Genomic DNA, 19827 nt, shown 5'->3' with positions numbered 1-19827 from the left:
AACATTCAAAACTATTTCAATATATTGGATACAACACCACAATAAACTGGTAACAAGAGCTTCTGCTGTAAAAACTCTGTATGTTTTATTTCTCTATGTTTAAATATATATATTTTTTCTTTATATTTTTTTCGAATACAAAATAATAATAATATGTGAAGAAAAAAAAAGTCTTAAAACTGTTCACAACACACAGTCAGATCTGCCTAGTAACACACTAGCTTTGCCCCTTATGTGCAGGGAGAGGAGACGCAAGGTGTTGCATTTTATTGAAATTCACAATCACACATAAAAAAAATGCAATAATTTAATGTTTCCCTCAAATAAAACCAGACATTTCTTCTGCTCCCTCGCATGGGGGTGAATGGTATAGAAAATGGAAAGAAGAGTGCCCTGAACAGGACAGGCTCAGCCGGTCTATCATCACTCAAAATCACATATCTGCCAGTTAGCTGTAGGTGGTGGTCTCATATGAAGGAGAATATGTTTGGATTTTTTTCCCTGGGGGATGGGACAAAAATGACTTATTTTTTTGGAAGGTGCAGAGTACAGTCAGAGTACAGAGGCAGTAACCCCAGTATAGTCAAGGACCAGCTCGCCATAAATGCATTGGAGGGGCGTTCTATAGTAACCAATGGCATGGTTTCGAGGAGTATTGTAGGGCACCACATATATAAGCTCTAGAAATTAATATTTTAAACTGAATCTGGAAAATTGTGTTTTTCTACTCAGAGAAATGAAGAAATGTCAGTGAAAGGTTTTAGAGCTTATGTTTTGCACATTAGGGGCATTTTATAAGTATCTTATTTAAAGAGTCAGGTCAGTCTCCCGCATGATCCAATGACTTTTCAAGTTGGGTTCAGTCTTTTGATTTGAGTATCACAGGAAGAGCTCAGCTCCAGGTCCCGTGTCTCCCCCTGCACCCATCACATCCGCCCCAGTTCCCCCTCCTGTGGCATTCAGCAGTTTCTCATATCGCGCTCTCCAACCATCCCTCTCTCGAGTCACCCGAGCCACTTCCTGCTGCAGTTGTTGCAGCTGACGAGAGAGCTGACACTTCTCTGTCTCCAGGACATGACGCTGCTGCACCCGCTTGTACCGGCAGGACTGGGCGTATCCTCGGTTCTTCAATGTTCGCCTGCGTTGCTTTAGTCGCAACGCCTCTTCCTTACTGAAACCCCGGAGCTGCCGATTCAACTCCCGCACAGACATTCCTACCAATTGTTCATCAGAAAAACGTTCAGACAGGGGAGACAACTGTGGGAGGAGAAAACAACATTAGAACAGTACTGAAAATATGGATGCTCATACCTAAACTCTATGGCATCTTATGTGTAATTCACTTTAAAAAGCAAAAAAAAAAAAAGTTTGCAGAGATAACAGACAGCGAAAATAATCATGACCCTATATTTCCCAATGTATGACAATGTTAAAGCTGCCCATATACATGAATGCTGATGGATTTAGATGGAATCCACCCACAATCTAATATGTATGGGGATGCTTAACTGCCCATCTGGGTAAATTACAGTCAGGCATTTTACATTTTAAAGAGGCTCTGTCACCAGATTATAAATGCCCTATCTCCTACATAATCTGATCGGCGCTGTAATGTAGATTACAGCAGTGTTTTTTATTTAGAAAAACAATCTATTTTGACTAAGTTATGACCTATTTTAGATTTATGCTAATGACTTTCTTAATGCCAAACTGGGCGTTTTTTAGCTTTTGACCAGGTGGGCGTTGTACAGAGGAGTGTATGACCCTGACCAATCAGTGACCAATCAGCATCATACACTTCTCTCCATTCATGTACTCGGCACATCGTGATCTTGCGAGATCACAATGTGCTGTCACATACACACACACACATTAACGTTACTGAAGTGTCTTGAGAGTGAATAGACATCGCTTCCAGCCAGGACGCGATGTCTATTCACAATCCCGACACTTCGGTAATGTTTGTGTGGGATTTACAGCACAGCACATCAAGATCATGCTGTGCTGTCATTTACAGCGTGATTTCGCGAGATTACGCTTGCTCTGCTGTAAATTATGTAGAGGATAGGGCACTTATAATGTGGCGACAGAGCCTCTTTAACATGCCCGACCTTTTTTTGTGCCAGTAATTGAGCCATTACCAGAGCTGTCTGGCAGAAGTCCGTCATCCTCTGCCCATTGCAATAAACACACACACTCGGCTGAGCTGAGCGTTCACATTTATGTGGAAGATAGTTATTGGCAGAATGAGTGTTTCTCCGACAGCTATCTTATGTGTAAGACCACCACTGAATGATCCACACATATTACACCCAAATCCTCCCAGATTATACACACAATGTCAAAAGAACGCACCATTTCCCAAATGGGAATATGAGATTATTTATATAGCGCCAACATATTCCGCAGTACTTTACAATGCGCATGAAATGTGTTATTGTTTAGCTTCTCACAAATCACAATATATTATAAGTCAGTGATTATATAAAAAAAATTGCAGTTTCTGGGTTGAAGAAAGATGTATGCCCCTTAAGAACACAGCTATTTTGGGCTTTAACAACACATCTTTTTTTTATTTTATGTTTTTGCATCAATGCGTTCTGAAAGCCATAACTTTTGAATGTTTTTGTTGACATAGCTGTATGAGGGCTTGTTTTTTGCAGGAAGGGCACCATTTTGGGGTACATATTATGTTTTTAAAAACTTTTATTATTTTTTTTGGAGAGGAATAGAACAAAAACAGGAATTTCACAATTGTGTTTTTGGATTTCGTTTTCAAAGTGTTCGCCGTGGGATATATATGACATTTTATTCTTTATATATATCACTTTATTCTGCGGGCAAGTATGATTATGACAATACCACATTTTTTACAGTTTTTTTTATTTTACTAGTTTTGCTCAGAGAAGTTTCTAGAAAAAAAAAAATTGTATCACCGCATTCTGAGAGCCATAACATTTTTATTTTTTCATTCATGTAGCTTTATGTGGGCTTTTTTTTGGGCTAGATGAGTTGTTTTTCATTGGTACCATTTTAGGGTACATACAAATGTTTTATTACTTTTCATTACTTTTTTTTGGGAGGCTGGATGAACAAAAAACAGCAATTCTGCAATATTTTAAAGTACAGGTTGTTACGGTTGCGGCGATACCAATTATGTGTACTTTTTTTATTTTATTTTACATAATAAAGCATTTTGCAATGATAAAAAGTTATTTTGGCTTGAGGGGGCCTGTGCCACCAGCCGACACTCCCCCCCCATATGCCCGGTGGCGCCGCTAGCAGCCGTTATGGCTGCTACAGCGGTAGCGCCGCTACTATGGGGCCCACGCCGCCAAGCCTCCAACAAGTATGGGCCGGGCGACACAGGCCATCTAATGCCTTTAGGCGTCGCTAGCACCGGAGAGGGCCCCTTCCGTGCTCGAAAGGCGCTGATTGACGGGGCAAGTCATTCTGCCCCGGTAATCAGCATCGTTCAGCTCCAGCAGACCTGCTCAGAAGAGAGCAGGTCTGCATTGCCATCGGACTGTGTGGGCAAGGGGTCATGTGAGTATGTCAAGTTTTTTGTTTTTTTTATAATAAAACTGAGTGGCATTATCTATAGTGGGGCCACTACATGCAGGGGGGGGGTCTATATGTGGGGATGTGGTGCACTATCTACAGGGCTGGTCTATATGTCGAGATGTGGGGCACAATCTACAGGGGGGTCTATATGTGGGGATGTGGGCCAATATATACAGGGGTGGTCTATATGTGGGCCACTATATACAGGGGGTCTATATGTGGGGATGTAGGCCACTATATACAGGGGGTCTATATGTGGGCCACTATCTACAGGGGGGTCTATATGTGGGGATGTGGGGCACTATCTACAGGGGGGTCTATATGTGGGGCACTATATACAGGGGGAGCTATATGTCAGAGCTATTTTTTCAGGGCACTTTCTATAGGGATGGGATATATACAGGGGTGCACTAGCTACAGGGTGGCTTTATGTAGGGCACTGTTTACAGGGGTGGGCTATATGTGGGACACTATATACAGGGGGAGCTATATGTGAGACTATCTACAGAGGTGGGCTATACGTGGAGTACTGTCTATAGGGGAAGCTATATGTAGGGTAGCACGGTGGATCAGTGGTTAGCGCTATTGCCTTGCAGCTCTGGAGTCCATATATGGGCACTATCTACAGAGGGCTGTATGTGGGACACTATCTACAAGGGCTACTATGTAGGGCACTATCTACAGCGGCTCTATGGGGGTTACTCTCTACTAGGGGCTATGGGGGCACTATCTACAAGGGGGCATGGTGTGTGTGTGACAGTGTATGGTATTATTATAATCAGGGACACAGTGTATGGCGCTATTATATTTAGAGGTCTTGAGAATTTTAACTTTTATAGGTGCAGAAATGTTTTAAAAGTGAGAAGCTGAAGACAGCTGAGCAGAAAACTGCAGAAATGGGTCATGGCCGGTAGAAATCCATCATAGATGTCTGGACCGGAGGGAGAAGAAAAGAACTAGAATATGACACGTCACTGGTGAGTCACTTAATTCTGCCTCTAATCAGCACTGTAGTCACTGTATGTTCTGCAGTGAGATGATGGGTGATATGATTTTTTTTTTGTGTAAAACAGCAACTCCCAGCATATCCTTACCATTGTTCGGACCATGCTGGGAGCTGTAGTTTTACGCCGTACAAAGCTATACGGCAGGGGTTGCACTAAATTGAGCTGTATTTGTTCTGGTGTTGTATATATGTACTGATCTTGGTTATAATGCTGTATGTAAGTACTGAGCTTTGTTCCGGTGCTGTATATACGTATGAGATTGGTTTTGGTGCTGTATATATGTAATGAGTTTGGTTCTGGAGTTGTATACATGTACTGAGCTTGGTTCTGGGGATGTATTTATGTACTGAGCTTTCTGGTGCTGTATTTATGTACTGAGCTTTGTTCTGGTGCTGTATATATGGTACTGAGCTTGGTTCTGGTATTGTATATATGTCAGAGCTTGGTTCTGGATCTGTAATTATATAGGATATATTTATAATAACAAAATTGCAGAGCAGATGGAATTGTTCTCAATTCATTGTATATTTAATGGGAATCTGTCAGGTAGTTTTAACCCCTTGAACCGCCACCATGCGGTAATACATAGATCTGACAATATTTCCAAACATTCCCTTGTATGTTTTTTTCAGATGCAGCAAAATCTTTAAAATCCACTTTTAAAAAGGCGCACACTATATGCTAATTACTCATTAGAGGGTCATGGGGCGGTGCCGCTAACCTGAAGAGTCACATAGTCCTGCCTCCAAATCCACCTTTCCCTGTTTGAGTGACATCTCCCTGGCTGATACAACTTTCTCGGATGCGCCATTGCCTTGTGGCACTAAACACAAGGGGGGGGGGCTGTTTGGCACTATACACAAAGGGGGGCTGTGTGGCACTATACACAAGGGGAGCTCTGTGGCACTATACACAAGGGGGGGGCTGTGTGGCACTATACACACGGGGGAGCTGTGTGGCACTATACACAAGGGGGAGCTGTGTGGCACTATACATATGGGGGAACTGTATGGCACTATTTACAAGGGGAGGGCTATGGCTCTATCTACAGGGGGCTGAGTGTGGTGCAATCTACAGGGGTCTGTGTGACACTATCTACTAAGGGGGGGCTGTGCTGCACTATCTACTAAGGGGGGGCTGTGTTGCACTATATAAATGGGAGGGGGGCTGTGGCACTATATACAATGGGAGCTGTATAGCGCTATATACAGTGGGGGCTTTATGGCGATATCTACAGGGGGGCTGTATGGAACTTTCTACAAGGGGGAGGTGGGGGCGCCATCTACAAATGGGTTGTGACACTGTCTATAGGCGGGACTATATAGCACTGTCTACAGGGGGGCTGTATAGCACATTCTACAGGGGGCACTATTTATAAGGGGGACTGCTTGTTGCACCCGGGGGGGGGGGGCCCCGGTCAAGAGTTTGCTATGGGGCCCAGTCTTTCCTAGTTACGCCCCTGTATACTACAATACTTCCATATTGCTGTCAGGATGAACCCAGAAACTTCTTTGTCCCAGGCTGTAGCTCTTCTCATTGAGCCATCAGAAACATTGTACAGCTTTGCTGCTGAAGCTGTTGTCCAGGTTCTCTTGATTCCTGCCTCTCTGATTTTATTGGTTTCATAATTTTGGCTTCCTATATACAGTCTGACCCTTGCACTTCTTGCCAGACTATTCAGCTTCCTTCCTCTAGTCTAGTTCCTTGTAGCCTCTCTACAAACTTTTGCTGCTTTGCTGTGTACCGAACTTGGACTGTTTCCTGACCACGTCTCTGCCTACAACACTACAACCTGTTGCTGCCCCCTCTGTCTAAACATTTAGATGCCACGGCCACTGTTGACCGTGCCGTCTAAGGGGTAAAACATCCGGGATCAGAGTTATCCTGGTTCCCGGCCATTGCAGCAGAATGTCAGCTGTAATAAACAACTGACGCTCGCTGCAGATGGTGCGAGCTCAGTTAATTGTGTAGCGCCAGTGTTGTAAATGTATCGTGTGTGTTGCCAAGGGGTTAAACTTGATATTTAAAAAAACCCTCTTGATTTAGAGGAAGGCAAATAATATTGTGAGGCAAAGTTCAATTGCCCCCCTTGCAATTGGACTGATCATTGGAACATCTTATTAACACCAGTAACCCCATTTAGTTTCTAAGGAATGATGTCCAACTCTTTCTAAAGAAAAAATGTTTAAAATTAAACAAAAAAGTTAAAATGATTTTTAAATGAACACTTTCTGCTATCACAGTTCCTGTGGTAGCATATTTCATGGATATACTATCCTGACAGAAAAAAAAACCTTTCCTTGTAAAGCAAAACATTTTAAAGACATCAACAGTATTTGACATACATTTTTTATTGGTGGGAGCATCACTGAGACCCCTAATAATCCCCCCCCCCCCCCCCAAAAAAAAGGGCACACTATAATTCTGTAAACTCTGGAAATATTCCTAAAACTGTTTCTATGGAGAAACGTATTGCAGCATCAGTAAAATATATATATATTTTGTGTTGTTGTGTCATGTCTTTTCGAATGATAAAATAATGTAGTTCTTGTGTGTGCTGACATCTAGTGGCCAAACAAGGTACACTGCAGACTCTTCACTGGAGAAGCATCCCAATATGCAACATACCGTGAAATTCACTGAACTCTCCTCATTATTGAACTGCTTCTAATGTTATTCCTCAGTATGATATTTAAAGTGGCTCCAAAGCCGAACTCCCCTTTAATATTATATTATATTATCTATTCATTGTGCATTTATGTTTTGATGGTGTGCCCACCTTTTGTTGGCCTATTTATCATGGGTGCTGAACAACAATTATCCAAGGTCTTATATAAATGAGGTTGGCATACGTTATAGATATGTTTTGGCATATTGCTGTTGGAGAACTCCTTTTGTAGATATGGAGACTATAATATCAGTGAGCCAGTGGATACAAACTCAATGGAGCATTATACTGACAAGGTAACGCCACAAAACGGTTACCTAATATATTTACCACTCCGGTGTTCTTGGTGATAGTCCTGGCCTTGGTGAAGGCACAAGATTTAAAAACAACTGTCCGGGGTCGTAAACTATTATGACAAACAGCAATTCACAGTTTATGCGATCTGGTAAAAAAATAAAAATATCTTGGAATAATGAAATGCTGGAAAGGTGAAAGGAAATATATTTATATATAGTCACATTTTTCGGAGGCCAGGCTCACACATGCTGTTTTTGGTGTTGTTTTTTGCACAGTTTTTTTAGCCAAACACAGGTTAACAGAGGTTCTGCATTTGTTGCAGATTTTCCGTCCGGATTTGCAGGCGAAAAATCTGCAGCGGAAGACAAATCTCATTCACATGCTACGAGACATTTTCCGAACAGACATCAGATATCAGAACATGCTACGGATTTTCAAATCTGCAGCATACTCATTCTTTTCTGGACGTTCACAACGGATTTCACCCTTTTTAATGTATAAAGGGTCAGATCCGCAACAAAATCTGCACATAACACATGAGGATTTCACTACGGAACTGCTGAGGAAACGCTACAGAAAATCTAGAACAAACCTGCGACGTGTGGGTACCCTGAGACCTTGTTCCCACAGTGCAGATTTGCTGCAGATTTTGAATGCATTTTGTAAGCCAAAACTAGAAATGGATCCAGGAGAGCAAGCACCTATAAGGCATTTCTTTATATATTTCTTCTGTTTAGGTTCTGTTCCTGGTTTGGGCTTAAAAAATACATGCTAAATCTGCTGCAAATCTGCACTGTGGGAACAAGGCCTAGCAGATTTTTTTTTCCCCACTTAATGTGAATGGAGTTTTGTAAAGCCCCATTCCCTAGCATTTTACTGTAAATTCACCTTTTTTTGCTGGCTTTCTTTCTCTGAAAAACCACAACAGATATATTTTCCATTGAAGTGAATAGGATTTTAAAGTGGTTTTCCAGACACTAAAAATTGATGGCCTATCCACAGGATAGGTCATCAACAGCTGATCGCCCTGGGTCCGACTACCGGGACCCCCGCTGATCAACTGTTTTGAAGGGGGTGCAGCGCTCGTACGAGCGCTGCATCCCTTTCATTTCTGCTTGCTCACTGTAAATCTCCGACACAGATGTAGCTGCGATTCACAGTATTACAGCCCTTTCTCATTTAAGTGAATGGTAGAAGGCAGCAATACCTGTGAATCGCAGCTACATCTGTGTCGTAGATTTACAGTGAGCAAGTAGAAATGAAGGGGAAGCAGCGCTCGTACGAGTGCTGCACCCCCTTCAAAACAGCTGATCGGTGGGGGTCCCGGGAGTTGGACCACGACCCATCAGCTATTGATGGCCTTTCCTGAGGATATTCCATCAATTTTTACTGGCTGGAACACCCCTTTAAGAAGTCCCAACCACACACAGCAGAGAAAAAGAAAGGCATAGAAGACTGGCTGAAATAAGTAGGACAAATGACTGAATGTTTAAAGTTTCATGTCCAATTCGCTTTATTACGTATTAAAACACTAATAGAGGGATAGACTTTCTAGAATAACCCCAGATATCGGCATGCTGAACACCCCCAATTTTAATGCCTGTAAAAGCTCCCTGATCTGTGTAAATTCAGATATGAATTATGAATAAATATAATATATTCTTCAATAATGCAGCTTCCTAACTAACACAGCTCACATATCATAATCCAAGAGCTGGAGGCGATGTAATAATATCAGAACTGGAGCTATTTCTAACAAGGAAGCGACACTAGTAAGATTGCTGTAAATTGTGTCTTCTTTCTTTCCGTTGTTCCGTTCTGTTTATTGAATGTCTTTCCCTTGATCTCCTGCTCATCTCTTAATATTAGCTGATTAAGTGATCAGTGACATGTCCGGCTTTATGGCTATAACTGTACTGACAAATCCTGTCCCACACAGAAACAACACAGGGTGTCCCACACATATGTCCTCACATGCTGTATAATCACTCAGGTGGGACAAACTGTAATAATGTTGTAGAATTTCTATGCATTGTGCAATATTACACACCACATATCTGCTTATTCTGACATAGACAGCTAGGCCAAAAGATATAGAGAATGTCGAAAAGTAGCACAATTTAACCAAAATCGAAAGCTCACCTGGTGCTGCTGTGCATTCATATCATCTGGACTTAGCAAGTAACCAGTAGGGTGAGTGTTGTGGGGGTGCTGCCCCCCAGTCCTGTATCCCCCCTCCATCCCTTGAAGAGATGGTGCTCCGCCACCCATTAACACCTCTACAGCATCCTCTGGAGTTAGTGGTAGTCCTTCCCCACCCATCTGCTGCTGTAGGGCTGCCATCCAATAAAGTTCTTCTAGACTAGGACGAGGTGGTCCTGCTGGTTCAGGGGGGTCACTGAATGTTGGCGATGGTGGTACACTGCTACATGGAGTAGAGCCAAGAGATGGAGGTGGGGCAAGACGGTTGATCCGTGGTTCAGGAGGCTCTCTTTTTACCTCAAACTTCATTAGGTCAAAGTCATTGAGGTATTCAAGAGCCAATGGGGTGCTGGGAAGATCTGAGAGCGCCATCTATGGGAAATCAAACCAAGAAACATTGGATTCAAAGAGCAGCACTAACTTGGAACATATGTTATATAAATTAGCACAAATATTATTCAAAGGCAAATGTTTCTTGTGTTCTATGTAGGAACATGAAGGACAAAAAGGGTGAAGTCAGGTGCATAAAGGGTAGCGTTGTGGAGTTTTCAATGTATTATTTATTTTTTTAACCAAAGCCATGAGTGGCTCCTAAAGGGAGGAAAGTATAAATAAAAGACTTCTCCTCTTTTTGTATGCACTTTGAGCCAATCTACCCTGCGTGAATCTGGCCTTCCAAAGGTTAAATGTGAAGGATCCATGCCAGGAGCCCCAGGCCTTGTTCATAGAGAGAAGCTTTGGTGCATTTTTTTTTTTTTCAGACAAAAGTGGAATTGGAAGTGGAAAGTCTCTTCTCTATACCTTTCTTTAGTTTTGGTCGGAAAATGCATAAAAGACTGCACCAAAATAGGAAACATCACAATGTATCAGTGCTTTAGCAGCCCAAATCTGATGTCTTCTTTCCAGCCAGGCAATGACTTCTTGATGTCTCTGGTTCCGGAAAAAAAAAAAGCTACGGGCTGCGTGTTGTTTTAACTCAGAGAATTGTTTCTGCTACTATAAACTGCAGGACGGATCCCTATTTCTAGGTAGTCAGGAGTATTCTGTTACACATACTGTAAGTATGGTCAAGATAACAGGTCAGATGAGTTGAAATGTTCTATTGAACATTGGTGACGTTGAGATATCTTATAGAATATGACCATTTTAAGCCCAATATTTAACCCTCCTGTATTTAATTTAGTTTCATTAATTAGGTGTACATGTAGAAGAGAAATAATGTGTTTGCCCTTTTTTAAAGTGTATCTATTTCTTTTTAACTTTTACAAACTTCCCTGGGGATGGCCATATTGGGGGCACACACTTCCTTCCTGTATTGTCTGTATAGACAGTAGAGCAACGTCTGCGTGCTTTATGGCTGCTGAAATTAAAAAGTCAATTGTCAGAGAAATGTCATAGATTATTACAATCTGTAGGATGTGATGGAGTACAGCCCCCTCCCCCAGAGAGTGGTAGAGGAGATGCATACAGAGTCTTATCTGGTTGTATTGTTTTCACTATCCTGCCCTATCTAAGCCTCTAGCAGTACAATAGAGTTGTAACTCTAATAACCCACACTCTAATGATGATGAAATGACTCTACTCACTCCCAGTCTATACAGCAAAGCTGACAAATAAACTACAGAAAATGGGAAGAGTCAGCATATTGTGTGTTCTCTAGTGTCCAGTGTGAAAACTGGAAAATTTCAAGATTTTTATGTGGATAGTCACATAAGAATTTTTTAAAAACACCACCAAAAACATAAAAAAATATTTAAATATATTTAAACAATATGTAATTTTCGCTAATATATTCCCTTTAAAATTCCTATAGACATTATCCCACCTATTTCAGGGGGATTTAACAGCATTCTAATGTATATGGAGCCTGGCAAAACCTGACCCGAGGGTTTTGATCAGGGAAAAATTATTTAGATGGTTGGATTTTACCTATGCTATCCTACAGTTTCTCTGAACAATAGGCAATGGCAGAGAAGTTGAATGGCCACATTATGACTGACCTGAGATCAATCTAACATCTATTCCTGCCTTTAGTTCCAGATCTTTCATCGGCCTTACTAGCACCAAATGAAGACAATCAGATTATTTTACAGCATTACAGCATAAGAATGAAAGAATGAGCAATGAAAATGATAGATAGATTAGAGATAGATAGATAGATAGATATGGGAGAGATAGATAGATATGAGATAGATAGATATGAGATAGATGATAGATAGATAGATAGATAGATAGATAGATAGATAGATAGATAGATAGATAGATAGATAGATAGATAGATAGATAGATAGATAGATAGATAGATAGATAGATAGATAACCCCTGCCCCTGGGTGCCAAATTTCCTACCCTTGTGTCTCCCAACTGCCCCTATCTGCTGCTTGTGCCATGGGTGCAGGGGTTAAATAGCGGGCCTGTGAGCTCACACTTATCTCATTATGGACTCTCCAATAGCGAAAGCCAGGGATAGATGGGGAGGGAGAGGGCAGAGGGCACTGGAGAGGGGGGGTGGGTGCTGGAAAATTATTCACAGAGTGTTGGATCTGTCAGAGCCAGGGCTAAATCTCTCTAGTAAGGTAGAAAGGGTGGACGGGCAGAAAGTACGAGGTGAGGGGGGAGTTGGAAAGTCTGGCACTGCCCTTACCTATTCAGTTTGTGAGTTCTGCCCAGTAACTAGATAGATAGATAGATAGATAGATAGATAGATAGATAGATAGATAGATAGATAGATAGATAGATAGATAGATAGATAGATAGATAGATAGATAGATAGATATGAGATAGATAGATAGATAGATAGATAGATAGATAGATAGATAGATAGATAGATAGATAGATATGGGAGAGATAGATAGATAGATAGATAGATAGATAGATAGATAGATAGATAGATAGATAGATAGATAGATAGATAGATAGATAGATAGATAGATAGATAGATAGATAGATAGATAGATAGATATGAGATAGATAGATAGATAGATAGATAGATAGATAGATAGATAGATAGATAGATAGATAGATAGATAGATAGATAGATAGATAGATATGGGAGAGATAGATAGATAGATAGATAGATAGATAGATAGATAGATAGATAGATAGATAGATAGATAGATAGATAGATAGATAGATAGATAGATAGATATGAGATAGATAGATAGATAGATAGATAGATAGATAGATAGATAGATAGATAGATAGATAGATAGATAGATAGATAGACAGACAGACAGACAGACGATAGATAGATAGATAGATAGATAGATAGATAGATAGATAGATAGATAGATAGATAGACAGACAGACAGACAGACAGACAGACAGACAGACAGACAGACAGACAGACAGACAGATAGATAGATAGATAGATAGATAGATAGATAGATAGATAGATAGATAGATAGATAGATAGATAGATAGAAGGTACAAAAAAAGCAGCACTTCACAGAAATTAAAGCAAACGGTGCCATGCGAGCTTGACCATAATCCAAATGGTCCTATAGATACACAAACAACGAAATGTTCACAGCACTCAGGAAGTAGTTTGCAAAAAAAGTTGTGGTTTATTGACCCATGTCAATTGCTACGTTTCAGTCCTCTCCACAGGACCTTTCTCAAGCCTAGATATAGATAGATAGATAGATAGATAGATAGATAGATAGATAGATAGATAGATAGATAGATAGATAGATAGATAGATAGATAGATAGATAGATAGATAGATAGATAGACAGACAGACAGACAGACAGACAGACAGACAGACAGACAGACAGATAGATAGATAGATGATAGATAGATAGATAGATAGATAGATAGATAGATAGATAGATAGATAGATAGATAGATAGATAGATAGATAGATAGATAGATAGATAGATGGCCAAGATATCAGACTATTAGATGGTAATATAATCAAATGTAAAAATATGTCAAATAATCTACAGGAAAACAGGAACAAATATGTGTTGTGCATTAGCAATTGTAGTTAGATTTTAGAATTAAAGTACTCATATTACATGGGTAAGTCCCAATAAAGACAGTTTTGACAGGACTGGATGTCCATGGCAGGGCATCCAAAGCCCATCTACTGACTATGGACCACTGATATCCTGAATAATCTATTGAGCTGATTGAGCCATAAATTAACAGAATATGGAATTTCTTATGTGAATTACTGAGTGCAGTACAGGACAGCTAATTCCTTCTTTACCTGTTATTACCGGTGATATTCCTTAAAAGATTCACCCAAAAAGTAACTTCTGGTCTTGTGTTTTCCTTGTGCTAGATACATCTCTGGTGGACTTTGTCTATATGTAATTTGTGTTACAGCTTCGGATGTGCCGCTAAAAGTATAATATTCTTATTTTTCACTATTCAGTTCAAGGTTGGTAGTGGGGAGAATACCCCACAAACAAAGTAAATGCTTAAAAAATATATGGCAACTGACATGGGACTTAGGGCATCTTCGACAGGAGACCAACATACTGATGTGTATGAGGACGGACCAATTGTCTCCCAACAAAGAAGTAATGAAACTAGTATTTTTCCTTCCCAATTTTTCTCCAGATAAGCTGCCAGAGGCGTCTGTCAACTGATTATCTCCCCGTAGGAATTACCTCCACACCCGACTAAACCAAGAAGCATGTTAATAGGAGATTCTGTAAAAATATCTGTTGGCTGAATTATCTAGCAGCTATTTTAGGCTGAGTTCACATGTCGCTGATTTTGTTGCGGATTTGACGCAGATCTCACTCTTTTGCATTGCAAAGGGTAAAATCCACAATAAAAATCCACAACAAACCCACAATGTGTGAACACAGCCTTAGGTGGGTTTAGACACTACGACATTTAATACAGTAGTCGAACGATCGGTGGTTTGAAAAAGATGTCATGGACAATCCTTACAAGGTCATTTTTGCCTAGTGACGCCATTGCTGTGCGGAGTGTGGTAGGTAGCAATGCCTATTGTAAATGTTGCTATAAGCAGGATTAACATTTACAGATCGTGCCACTGATACCTATGATTTTTCCGCCAGCACGATCCATCAATATGAACATTTTATCATTGATCTTTCCTACATTCATGCCATCCAATTTTCCTTACGATCGATTAGAAACAATAATTGCGACAATAATTGACTAGTGTAATTGAGTCTTTATGCCTATGGCCAGAACTAATGAGTGTATGGTTGCACATAGTTAAGGCTTCATTCACACCTGCGTCTTCATTCACATGTGCGTTGGGACTCCTTCCATAGGTTCCGTCTGAGCTTTCCATCAGGGGAACCCAGGAAACTAAATCCAAACTGAAACAAACGGAAACCATAGGTTTGCGTTTGCATCACCATTGATTTTAATGGTGACGGATCCGGTGCAAAAGGTTTCCGTTTGTCCCGGTTGTGCAAGGGTTCCGTCGTATTGACGGAATCAATACCGTAGTCGACTGCGCTATTCATTCCGTCAAAATGACAGAACACTTACACAATGGAGACAAATGGAAACCATTTTCTTGAAATCAATGGTGATGCAAATGGGAACCTATGGTGTCCGTTTGTCTCAGTTTGGATTCCGTTTATGGGTTTCCCTGACTGAAAAGTCAGACGGAACCCATAAACGGAGTCCCAACGCACATGTGAAGGAAGCCTTAGGGGTATGTTTCCAAAAAGTTAACTTGAGATAAGATATTAGTTGTCTTGGGCCCTTATTGATGAAGACAGTTTTCTTACATTTTACCACAATAAGCAGTGTAAAATATGGTATATGTAGGAGTCAATGAGCCTTAGAAAATCTTTTGTTTCTTATCCTGACAGCCCACTGCAGAATAAGTCTGTAGCTTTACTTACAATTCATCTATAGCTATAGTATTTATGGTCACATAGGTGTAGTTGGTGAAGAGATCAACAATATTTATATTTAATAAGCCTGTTTTTAGTATGGCCAGAAGTAGATTACTTACAATAAAATATGGCAAGATGATCAATATGACAAGTAGCCTTGTAATATGCAGTAAACAATGGCAAAGTATATTTTTCTTAGGTATAGATATGTAGAGCTGATAGAGCTTGATATATGTCCCAATCGGCTGTTATCATTGGGGGATGCTGCCGGCAGCCATACAATTCCCCTGCAGCAGCCACTACTGGGAAAATGGAGTATTATATGGTGCCTATTAAAATGAATGGGCAAAATTAATAAGCAGCCATGTAATACATGGTCATGCCAAGAGGAGTGGCTCTCTGGTTTGGCTGATAGTGGGGGCTCCTGAACGAGTGTCCCAACTGTATAACACCCAAATGCCCTGAATTCATCTGCTTTGATGTTCCATATAAGTTTATTGAAAAAGTGTGCCCTTTACCTATTCATACGTTCATCGCTCTTATTATGGGTTTATCTATTTTCGTGAACTATTGCATCATACAAACATCTGTTTACAGCTTTAGCATTCTCCTAAGAGCCTGAGGTTATCCAATGATTACTCTAGGATATATATCTCAAGACCTCACTTGTCCCATAACGTGCAGATAATTCCGTCTCTGAGCTGTGTCTTATCTCGGATTTACTGCTCAGATTTGAGTGATACTGTCTGACAGTTCCCGCACTCATCCTGTACTGGGGCACAGAATATTCTTCATTCCAGAGTTGCAGTAGGGATGATGATATAAAAGTAAATGGATAAAAAGGATCAGTATTAAAAATTTTTTTTTTTATATATATATACATATATATATATATATATATATATATATATATATATATATATATATATATGTATATATATATATATATATATATATATATATATATATATATGTATATATATATATATATATATATATATATATATATATGTATATATATGTATATATATGTATATATATATATATATATATGTATATATATATATATATATATATGCATACTATAACAAAAATTACATGAATATAGCCAAAAATTTGGAAAGAGATGAGTAAAGCAGTTGTTAACACTTAGAGGATATAGTGATGACGGACCCTGGACAAGCCACACATGATCATCACTGTAAAGTTGGCAACACATGGTTGTCAGCGGTCATATTGAGCTTTTATATTTGGTTATCTTAAGGGAGATATTGAGTGCCTCTGGTGATCACTTCAGATTTTTATCAGTGGTTTGGCTAATATACACAGGGCAGTAATTGGAATGACTGCTTAGGGTCACTCCTATCTGAACTACTATAATGGCTTCATATGGCCATAAGAAGGTTAGACACTCCACCAAGAGTCTGTTAGGAAATATTTAAAAAGGAAGGGGTGCAGGGTAAAAAAATCAAAGTGTCAGATCAGATATGAAAGTCTTCTCTGCTGCCATGGACCTTGTAATGAACCTTGTAATGGACCTTGTAATGATATCTGCTGGATTTCCTAATGAAGGTCTGGGATTCTGACAGGTAGCTACCCAAGAAGTGTCACCCCCACCTATCAGACATTTTTTAAGTATTTTGTGGACCATAAAATATCAGCGTTATATTTCCACAAAATGTTAAAATGCCAATGTGATTTTTTTAAGCAAAAAGTGCCTAAAAGAGTATCAGGATAAAAAGAGAAGGAAGAAAAGTCCACGGGAGGAGTAAAGTTATAATAGAAATGGAGGATGAGAAGAAAGAGGGGAAAAGACGTTAGTTCAGGGATCAGGAGAGAAAGTCAGGGGATTAAATGAACCCGGGGAGGCCCAGTCACCATATTTCTAAAATGAACAACCTAGGAGAGGTCCTAGCTAGAAAGGGAAGGAAGAAAAAAGTCCAGGGGAAGAGTAAAGTTAGAATGGGAACTGGGTGATGAGAGGAAAGAGGTGGAAAGTGGTTGGCACAGAGAGATCAGGAAGGGGAGTTAGGAAGAGGCATACGGCACATGGGGCACAGTTGACATATTTGTAAAAAATCTCAAGTCATTTGTATACTATAGATGTTAGGGTGCTGAAACCTTATCATCATCCTCAGCTCAACTTAGTCTGATCATAATGTCATTTTTGTCTCTAAAATGAAATTCTTAGTCATTAATGTAACAGTAAAATATTAGTTATTAAATGTTGCATTTTATATACGTGAAAAACAGTGTTCACACAGATACAAAATCTGGTCAAACCCCAACACCACCAAAGCCTTCACCACACCAGTCCTATGCCAGTCCCTGTCCCACACTCTCTAGGAGTCCTATTGACTACCCTCCTTATAACCTATACTGTGCACTGTCCGCTAAGTCAACCGCCACCATACTGAACGCACAGCCACACTATGAAGTACATCTTAATATCACAATGAGCATCTTCATTTCTTCTAAAATCCCTCTTCACATTGGGTATGGGTAAAATACATCTAAAATTGGATATACAAGCTGCATATAATGTGCATATATTGACTGAAGTAAGTGTTTAATTACCGTCAATCATCCATAGAACAGACATTCAATTAGACAATCCGCAGCAATCGATATCTAACCATCAATTCCACACACGCTGGTGGATAGACCATTGATTTATTCTTGTGCGGCCTAGTTTATACCAAGTTAATGTATTCACAGCCCTTATGACTGAGGTAAAATAATAGAGAAATAAACATTATGCGCTTTATTGATTATCGCACTTCATAAAAATAGTTACCTATCAAGTAAACCTTGAGATCTGTGTATAGAACATCACATCTTTTTACAGCTTATCTCAGGTGCTAAGACAATTTTTAATGTTTAAAATATTATGTTACAACAGGCAAAGGAGAGTCAGAGGGAAAGGCAAGTCCGACAGACCGCACGTGTACAACACAAAAGTGTGACAGAAAGCGAATCACACGTAGTGACAAAGTCCAGACATACAAGGTGTACAAGACAGGAGTTCACAGGAGTCTAACTTACTCTGAGTGTGTAACACTGTGGTCAGCTCCTCCTGTCCTCTCCCTTTTCACAGATCCCCATGCAAGTCCTGGGCAAAGCCTGCTCTGCCCCTGGGTGCCAAATTTCCTACCCTTGTGTCTCCCAACTGCCCCTATCTGCTGCTGGTGCCATGGGTGCAGGGGTTAAATAGCGGGCCTGTGAGCTCACACTTATCTCATTATGGACTCTCCAATAGCGAAAGCCAGGGATAGATGGGGAGGGAGAGGGCAGAGGGCACTGGAGAGGGGGGGTGGGTGCTGGAAAATTATTCACAGAGTGTTGGATCTGTCAGAGCCAGGGCTAAATCTCTCTAGTAAGGTAGAAAGGGTGGACGGGCAGAAAGTACGAGGTGAGGGGGGAGTTGGAAAGTCTGGCACTGCCCTTACCTATTCAGTTTGTGAGTTCTGCCCAGTAACTAGATAGATAGATAGATAGATAGATAGATAGATAGATAGATAGATAGATAGATAGATAGATAGATAGATAGATAGATAGATAGATAGATAGATAGATATTAGATAGATAGATAGATAGATAGATAGATAGATAGATAGATAGATAGATAGATAGATAGATAGATAGATAGATAGATAGATAGATAGATAGATAGATATGAGAGAGATAGATAGATAGATAGATAGATAGATAGATAGATAGATAGATAGATAGATAGATAGATAGATAGATAGATAGATAGATAGATATGAGATAGATAGATATGAGATAGATTAGATAGATAAATAGATAGAGAGATAGATAGATAGATAGATAGGTAGATAGATAGATAGATAGATAGATAGATAGATAGATAGATAGATAGATAGATAGATAGATAGATAGATAGATAGATAGATAGATAGATAGATAGATATGAGATAGATAGATATTACATAGATAGATAGATAGATGATAGAGAGATAGATAGATAGATAGATAGATAGATAGATAGAGAGAGAGAGAGAGAGATAGATAGATAGATAGATAGATAGATAGATAGATAGATAGATAGATAGATAGATAGATAGATAGATAGATAGATGATAGATAGATAGATAGATAGATAGATAGATAGAGAAAGAGAGAGAGAGAGAGATAGATAGATAGATAGATAGATAGATAGATAGATAGATAGATAGATAGATATGAGATAGATAGATAGATAGATAGATAGATAGATAGATAGATA

The 19827-nt window shown here is 39.7% G+C and overlaps 1 protein-coding gene across 1 annotated transcript; it reads right to left on the bottom strand.

The window, feature by feature from the left end:
* Nucleotides 1-60: 60 nt before the first annotated feature.
* Nucleotides 61-18805, bottom strand: NRL (neural retina leucine zipper). The gene is made up of 3 exons (XM_075852829.1): nt 18624-18805; nt 9679-10110; nt 61-1257 (listed from the first exon to the last, which is right to left on the bottom strand). Exons 2-3 carry the CDS (start codon nt 10108-10110, stop codon nt 880-882), a joined length of 810 nt encoding a protein of 269 aa, XP_075708944.1. The 5' UTR covers nt 18624-18805; the 3' UTR covers nt 61-879.
* Between the last annotated feature and the right edge of the window lie 1022 nt (nt 18806-19827).

This window comes from Rhinoderma darwinii, chromosome 1, assembly GCF_050947455.1.
Source record: "Rhinoderma darwinii isolate aRhiDar2 chromosome 1, aRhiDar2.hap1, whole genome shotgun sequence".
Lineage (NCBI taxonomy): Eukaryota > Metazoa > Chordata > Amphibia > Anura > Rhinodermatidae > Rhinoderma > Rhinoderma darwinii.
Note: the sequence above shows the minus strand (reverse complement) of the source record. Positions and strands in the feature narration are given on the sequence as shown.